General features: G+C 39.1%; 1 protein-coding gene across 1 annotated transcript; it reads right to left on the bottom strand.

Moving 5' to 3' along the window:
* Nucleotides 1-801: 801 nt before the first annotated feature.
* LOC121961468 (opioid growth factor receptor-like) lies at nt 802-5,759 on the bottom strand. The gene is made up of 8 exons (XM_042511466.1): nt 5,235-5,759; nt 4,888-4,950; nt 4,315-4,353; nt 3,402-3,456; nt 3,050-3,128; nt 2,900-2,966; nt 2,668-2,816; nt 802-2,582 (listed from the first exon to the last, which is right to left on the bottom strand). The coding sequence occupies exons 1-8, from the start codon at nt 5,745-5,747 to the stop codon at nt 2,234-2,236; spliced, it is 1,314 nt and encodes a 437-aa protein (XP_042367400.1). The 5' UTR covers nt 5,748-5,759; the 3' UTR covers nt 802-2,233.
* Nucleotides 5,760-8,107: the final 2,348 nt, after the last annotated feature.

Below are 8,107 nucleotides of genomic sequence, written 5' to 3'. Positions count from 1 at the left end.
AACTGCTTTATTTAGTGCTTTTACCAATTTAAATCATCTGGTCCTGGTTGTTGTGGAGAGATAGAGACCTCTACGGATAATCCGGCTCCTGGTTAAAACCTCCTGAACAAATACTGAAAGAATTTTAATTGGAATAAGTTTTTTCATCTGGTTTGTCTTTGCTGCAAAATGCCACTAAATCCTGCTAAATCTGTTTCTTTAATGTCTTGATCCCAACTAATGTGAAATCGTTGTGTGATTTGGTCACACATAAGTTATTATGGGTGGTGAGCCTTCACATGACAGCCAGTTAGGCCAATTGCATTTAACGTGTTCTAGGCTGTAGCAGCACCTGCTAAATAATTAGTTGTTTCAGTATTTGGTGTCCTGGGTCATACTGAAACCACAGCTCATATCTAAATCTATGGGGTCTCAATTGCTTATTTTTAATTTTTAAAAAATCCTGCTTGACAGCAGGATAAAGAGGCTGTATCAGTAAGATGTCAGAACCTTTCATGTATGATCAGGATTAATACATGAATTGAAACTAGAGGAAAAACAGTTTCTTCCTGTTCCTAAACCATGGGATCCCAGTTAGACTGAAACACAACTCCCAAACAGCAATAATGCTAGAATCTACCTTCTTTTTCAGTGATGATCTAGCAGTAAATGCAACATTACTAGCACAGAACCACAATTTGATGTTCTTTTGCCATTATCTGTTAAAAAGTGATGCGTGAGCATAATAATATGCATAATGCAATTACTTTAAAAGGAATAAATGCAAGCTTGAGAAGTCTGCAATCAGGAAAACTGGATGTAACCACAATGAATAGGAAATTAGAATTTATTTAACAATAGACTTTGCATGATGAAAATTGTCATTGCAGGCTTGTTAACTACATTCAAACCCGTGAGCAATTTATACAACAATCCTTCATTAGCGCACCTTGTCCACATGCATCATAACACACACACACACACAACTGTCTTTTTGTTGTTGGATCTTTTTTGATTAAAACATGAACCCAGTTCAGAATATCGCACCCTTTTTGTTAAGGTTAAATAAGTCCAGAAACAAAACTGTGAATAATGAAGTAATCAAAAGGATTTGCACAAAAAAAGGGCAAAAAAGCAAACAATAAACCATGATGTAAACTCCTGAGAAAGATAATTCAGTGTTTGGAGTGTATCTGTCGCTTCATCACTGGATTATAATTCATCATCACTGCCTACGTCTACTGTTTTTGTTGCTTTGACTCCGTGTGCTCTTCTCTTCGGGGCTGAATATTTCATCTGCACACAGCGTGTCCTTAGTCTACACTACAGTTGACAGTTAAGTTTTAGTATGTAGTGTGTTCACATTAGACAAGAAACAAAACGCAGTTTATTTCAAGCAGACAGCAAGCAAACTGTCAGTATCTGAGTGTGCTGTTTATGCACACCGTCTCCAGCAATTCAGTGCACAAAGCAAAAAAGAGAAGCTACTCACAGCTGGAAAAAATGCTCACAAATTGTTGATAATGGTGAGACAGCTCCAATAAATCTTGCAAAAGTAAGAAAACAAGTATAATCATTTTGAAAAACGTTTTGGTGTTAAATTTGTATAATTCAATTGGAATTGAGTGGTGCATTAATTACATGTGCATTAATTACATTTTGTAGGCCAACCCAGAAGTTAGTATCACCCTAGTTCCCCTGGCAAAAAGACCATGGGTTTTTTATGGGATTATTGCAGAAATCAAACTCTGGTCAACAAATAATTATGAAACTTTTTAGTTCAGAAACGTAATCTTCACAAATTAACACCACTGTTATTTTTTTAAGAGTAAATGCAATTGTCAGAACGACAACGCTACAGGTAGGCTTAATATGAACTACAGTTGCATGACTAAACGTTACAACCGCATCGAGAAAAAGCCACGTTTGGGGTGGTGGCGTTCTGTACTTATTTATCCACTTGCTTGCAGCCACCTTTTATAAGCCTCGTAAGAGCTTTAGGATTCACAAGTATATTTACCGATGTATAATATACCGTGGGAATAAAACATCAAAGTCTTAAGCTTGTGTTAACTATAGGCCTTATTTCAGGCATAACTAAAATCCAGATTTAAGACTCATTCCTGCACCTTTCTATTCTAAAGTAACAGACGCATCATTTCCTGTTACTTAATCTGTGACAGTAGTATCCCGTACAAACTATTTAGTACAGTATACATTAGTATGCAGAATGTATGTGGGTACAGTGCTTGATTTAGTTTCCGGCTCCATCCTCATTGCTCAGACTCAGGTACTCCACATTCATTCCCTTTTTTGGCATTACCTTCTGTGACCATTTCATCTGAATTTTCTTTGGGCACCAAACAAACTCATCTTTGCGGTCATAGTTTAAGTAGGCAAACTTGATGAGACTCCTGCGTTGTCCCTTGTCAAGGACGGCAAACACAAAGTAGCTGAGGACACTATCTTTGACACTTGGGAGCTCTCCGTGGACGAGCGTCTCCTCCAGGAAGAAGTGGACCAGTGGGGCTTGGTAGTGAGGGTACCCCAGGGTGCCCAGGCACTTGAGGATGCGGGTGATGCGCAGGTTGTTATGAGTGTGGCTGTCAGTGACAGTAAAAAGACATTATCTAGATGTTTTCTGTTACTTTTAAAAAACATAATATTTTATCAGAATTCAGCGATCACCTGTTCAGGTTGTCAAATCTCTCTCTCCAGTTTTCTGCCCTCTTGACTTCTCCTGTTTCCTCATCGCACAACTCAATACCATAGAAGTCCAACATAAGCCTGTATGACTTCAACAGGTTTTCCTTTGCGGTGTTGTTTTGAAGAAACTCCTGAAGGGGTAGGTAGAGCATCGGTCTGAATATGTGATGAACTTTCTTTTGAGTTTTTCATTTGGTCATTTTTAGCAGTTTACCTTTATTTCTTCTTTTGTCAGTGTGCTGGCCTCATAATTCATCCCTGGTTCCTGCAGGGGGAACAACCTTTGAGAGAAAAAGGTGATCACAGATTGTGTCAACAGGAACTGAACATTTTACATGATATCTGTGATTATAAGGTAACTTACCATTGAATATAGGAGTGTACAAACTCCAGTATGTCATACGCTCCATACCATTCGTTATGGAAATCATGTATGAAGGCACCTGATACAAATACGAAACAAGCAGATCAGTTTGGTTTCCAGCCTGGTAGCTGCACAAGATTTTTCTGTTTGTCAAGACTGTATGTTTTTTCTTACTTTCCTAAAGTAATTCAGTGCTTTACTCTATTGAGGTAAGTGTACTGTTTTCTCCTTCAGGGCTCTTAAAGTTATTGAAAATACTCTCATTGTCATAATCTTGAGATGAGGGGTGGCATCATTAAATGACAATCGAGGACTGTTTACGTTGTGTCTGTGCTTTTAACTGTGGGCCTACCATCAGGTACGGAGGACTTCAGTCCGAGGTAGAACTTCAAATTAGGCTTGTCATCCTATTCAACGGAAGAGAATTTCATTTAGATATTTATTTTTTTATTCACACAAAGGAATAACCAGATCAAATATGTCACATAAATGCACAGAGCCTGTTTACACTTGGTATTAACATGCAACATGGGTGATCCGATCATAAGTGGACAGCTCAGAGTTCACACCTGGCATTAAAATGTGTCTCCAAATACTTGTAAAGGGACCACTTGTGATCAGATCTCATTTCCTCGCTCGACATGAACATTAACACGTACATCATATTGGTTTGTTTTAACTGGCAGAAGGTGTGTCTTGTTTACCCTAACCCTTATAGCCAATTTGAAATAAGGAAAATCTTATTAGTCTACTGCTGTGGGAGTGTGAGCTCTGTACTGTACCTCTGTATTACACAGGGCCATAGCAGCTCAGGGGCAGCAGCAGCAGACAGTATCTGGCAAGCAGTCAGATAAGCCACGAGGCCAGCTGAGTAGGTGGTTCTTCGGTCTGACTCAGGACACATGAGCATACACACTGCTAAAAGAATGTGGCCCCTGACCTCCTCCAAATGTCATCTGAGGATTGGATCTCAAGACGCACAGAGCCTTTTCACAACAGACATTTTGACTTGTCATAGTAGCAAAAGCACAGGTGAAGGTGGTACGATTAATGATGGTTCAGTTCAATTAAGTGTTCCAGTGAGCCAGCATGCACAATGTCATCACCTCCCCTCAGAGGAATGCAGACACCATCAATGTTATTAAACACAACTTTGCTGTTCCTACTATGACATTTAAAAATGTCTGTACTTAAAGCTGCCCACTTGACATCTCATCATATGCATCTTAATACCAGGTGTAAACAGAGCCACTGTGTGTACTTACAGATACGGGCTTCATCCAGTGTTGTGGCCTGCTCTGGGACTGTGGGGAAATATATAAGAACAAAGTATGCTTGGTTTACAATTAACCCTTTGAAACCTGCACTGACATCAGTTTTTTCTCTGCTGCATTTAGGTGCCTTTCACAAGTATTTAAAGCTTTGAACTCTGAAAAACATTGGTTTGATTTATTTCAAAAACATGGAAAAAGTTAATGAGCTACTTGTCAAGACATACCATAAATTGCAAGAAATCTAGATTCAAGATTCAGAAAGTTATTTGTATTTTTTTAATGCAGAGGGGAAAAGAACTACATTTAAAATATATACATTGTATATTAATATATTTCATTAAAATAAATTTTTTAAAAAATGTAATTTAATTCAAGTTTCCTTTTTTTTTTTTTTTTTACAGGTAATCTTGTACTTTTTACTAATCTTGCTAATATCTGAGTCATTTCTTAAGTTGCTCATTACTTTCTTCAAATGTTTTTGAAAGAAATCAAGGCAATTTTCCCAGGTTTCAAAGGGTTGAACTGGGACATTGTGTAGTCTGTGTATGTGTGTTTTTAACTTACTGGGTAGTTGTGCCTGTAGTTCTGCATGTCTCTTGCGGCACTTTCAAATCTGCTGAACTTGTACTGACAGACAGAAAAGAAATTATTATCAGTTTAAACTCAAGACATTCAATGATTACAGGGGGCCTTACAACAATCAGTGAACTAAATCCTGCCAAGTCACCCTTGTAGAAAAAGTGTTGAAAACTGTCTAAACATTACAGTGAAGTACTAGAAAGTGAAGTACCACAAAATAGCCACACCTTAAATGCAAAAATAGACAGTGACTGCAGGCCTCAACAGAGCACCAGGCTCTCTCACTCAGAGCTCTGCAGGCCCAAAGTGCAGCACACCTCCGGGTTACTCACATGCCTGATCCTCCTGCTCCCCCTGAAACCGTCCTCCTGCTGCTCCTCGGTCTCCCAGGTTGAATCATATTCGCAGTAAAACTCATCCGAGGTCTCAACTCGATACTCCTCGTCGTCAGGCTCTCCATCTTCAGACACGTCTTTCTCAGATTCACCCTCTTCAGACACGTCTTTCTCAGATTCACCCTCTTCAGACCTCGGCCGCTTGCAGGTGAGCTCTCGGTCAGTGTCTGCGGCCCTCTTCCTGACCGCAGCCTCAGGTTGACCCTCACTGCAAGTCTCCTCTTCCTCCTTTGCGCAAGTCTCTTCGTCGCTTCTTTCAGGCTCCTTTAGACTTCCGTAATCCTTTCTCCAGCGTAAAACCCCATGTCTGACCATAGAGCCAAACATCCTGATGTAGCGCCATATAAAACCTGCTGTGCGCCATATTAAGTTAAACACAGAGTTAATGCCAAACCAGGCCATGATAACAACAAGTCGACACACACCACACAACAAACTCACAGTCCTCATCTAGGATTTATGGGGCCGTTCATCTGTTTCACTTTCACTTTCTCTGTACTTCAGTCTTTACTGAAAATAGAAACTTTGCTGACACACTACACCAGCAGCTTCAGACTGGTGAGTCAGATGGCTAAAGTGAGATACACATATTAACTTTCTCATGGGTCATTTATTTTCTCTTTCAGGTTAAACCTTTGAAACCTTATTTCTTTAAAAAAAAAAAAAAACACAGGAAGAATGCAATAAGTAATGAAAGCAGAAATGAGCCCCCCAAAAGTAAAATGGGCCGTTCATCTGTTTCACTTTCACTCTCTCTGTCCTTCAGGCCATAAATTAAATTAGTGAAAAGGTAAAAGTAAATTACCTGAACACTTTTTTTTCTTTAAAAAAAAAAGGGTTTAAGTAACAAAGCAACAACAAAGGAATGACCTTCGAAAAAAGTGTTTCAAACTTTTATAACTATTTTGTTATGTTATTTTAAATATGTAGGCTAACTATGATAATTATACAAAGAGCCTAGTGTTTCTTAGCTTTTGCCCTAGAAATTTTTTAAGCTCAGATTCAGTTAAATCCATGTTAGTTAAGAGGCTTAGGGTGAAGGGAAATTCAACTTTAAAAGTTTTGTATTTTATATTCTTATATATGAAACCTTCAGAGCCCCCAAAACCTGCAAGTAGGCATGTTTTCTTTAAATTTCTAAAATCACATCATTTATTCAGCCAGAAACTGTGAAAATGTGGTTTATGGAGAAGGAGGATCATGCATTTATCAGTCCCGTTCAAGGAGGCTCAAGGAAAAATATTTAAATAAATAAAAAAAATAAAATTGAATAAAAAGTGCCTTCCAAACACTTTCACTTCTGCAATGAACGAAATGAAAGTGTACCATGAGAGGCACATCATTTCTGAAAAACAAGAGGCTTTTCCACAGAGGACATTTTGACATGTCACTGTAGGATCAGTACAGGTGGAAATAATAAAATTAATGATGGCTGAATTGATTAGCTGCTTGATCTCAGGATCCTTGTATCCTGCAACTTATGCTCACTGTCACTGAAAGTGCATGCAACAGAGCCATTGTTAGTGTTTTCAGTATCACCTGTGCTTTCTTCCAATATGACAACTCAAACTGTCTACTGCATGAAAGGGCCTGTTGTTACGTCATGGACAGTGGGGCAGTAATTACCTCAGGAAATGCGAGCAGCCATGACCTCCTATTACCCTTAAACTCCACTTTTGGACACAAGAATGATTATGTTATTTATATGATGGCCTAAACAAGAGTTTGGCAGTCTGCACAGGATTTAGCTGTTATCACAGCCAACAGATAATGTCGGATCCACTGCGGTGAGAGTGGCGTTTACATCACCACGACCACATGGGCCCATATAAACGCAAACTAGTCAAGAGAAACTGATAACACAGAGACAGTTGTACAATCAGGCGTACATAAGATCACATTGTGAAACATCACCTGTCCATGCAGCCCACTTCATTACGCTTTATTCAAACAGCTCTCCCAGCCTCACGGTTTTGTGTTTTCTGCATCGGCACACTCAAATGGAGCGGACCCACTGCTCGTGAAGTGCTGTCAAACTGTCAAACCGGGCACCACTGATCAAATACGAATCCCGATTCTGTTACTGCACTGCCTATTCCTCAGCTCAGATGTTTTCAGAAGCATATTTTAGTTTTACAGTTTAGGTGTAAAATGAGAATGTTGGTCCTGTTGGTGGGAATTTATTCGTGCTTCAAACATGTCAAATGTTTTAATTTACATCAACAAAAATTGTTCCTGAAAAATAGACAATGCATTAACAAACTCTTGATTCATATTTGATTAGTGCCACCTATTGTAGTTGTTGTTGTTTTTAAATTATTTTTGGGGGGCTTTTATTTGCCTTTAGTTGACAGGACAGTGTAAGTGTGAAATGGGGGGAAAGAGAGGAGGCCCACATATGTTAGGTTGTTGAAATTGTAGCCCTTTCTGCAGCACATGCAGCAAAGGGCCAAGACTGGATTCAAACCCGCGGCCGCTGCGGCAGTACACAGCCTCTGTACATGGGTGCTGCTCTATCCACTGATCACCTAGTCTTTACAGTGAAACAGCACACCTGAGCAGAGATAGACATGGATTGACAGCTGTGTTTGAGACTACTTGGCTCTGATTGGTTGTTTTTGGTGTGCCGTGGTCGATTACTAGCGAATGTCATTCCAAGCGATGTGAGTGGAGGAAACCTTTTTTTTTTTTTTTTTTTTTTACATATTATCTTGGTGTCATGTACTTCTTTCTGAATATAGTGACAGTTTTCAGCAAATAGTACAACAGTTATTTTCATAAAAGGTGACAATTGTAACTGATAAATATAG

The sequence above is a fragment of the Plectropomus leopardus genome, chromosome 2, assembly GCF_008729295.1.
Source record: "Plectropomus leopardus isolate mb chromosome 2, YSFRI_Pleo_2.0, whole genome shotgun sequence".
Taxonomy (NCBI): domain Eukaryota; kingdom Metazoa; phylum Chordata; class Actinopteri; order Perciformes; family Serranidae; genus Plectropomus; species Plectropomus leopardus.
The sequence above is the reverse complement of the archived record's forward strand: the minus strand, read 5'-3'. Positions and strand labels throughout refer to the sequence as shown.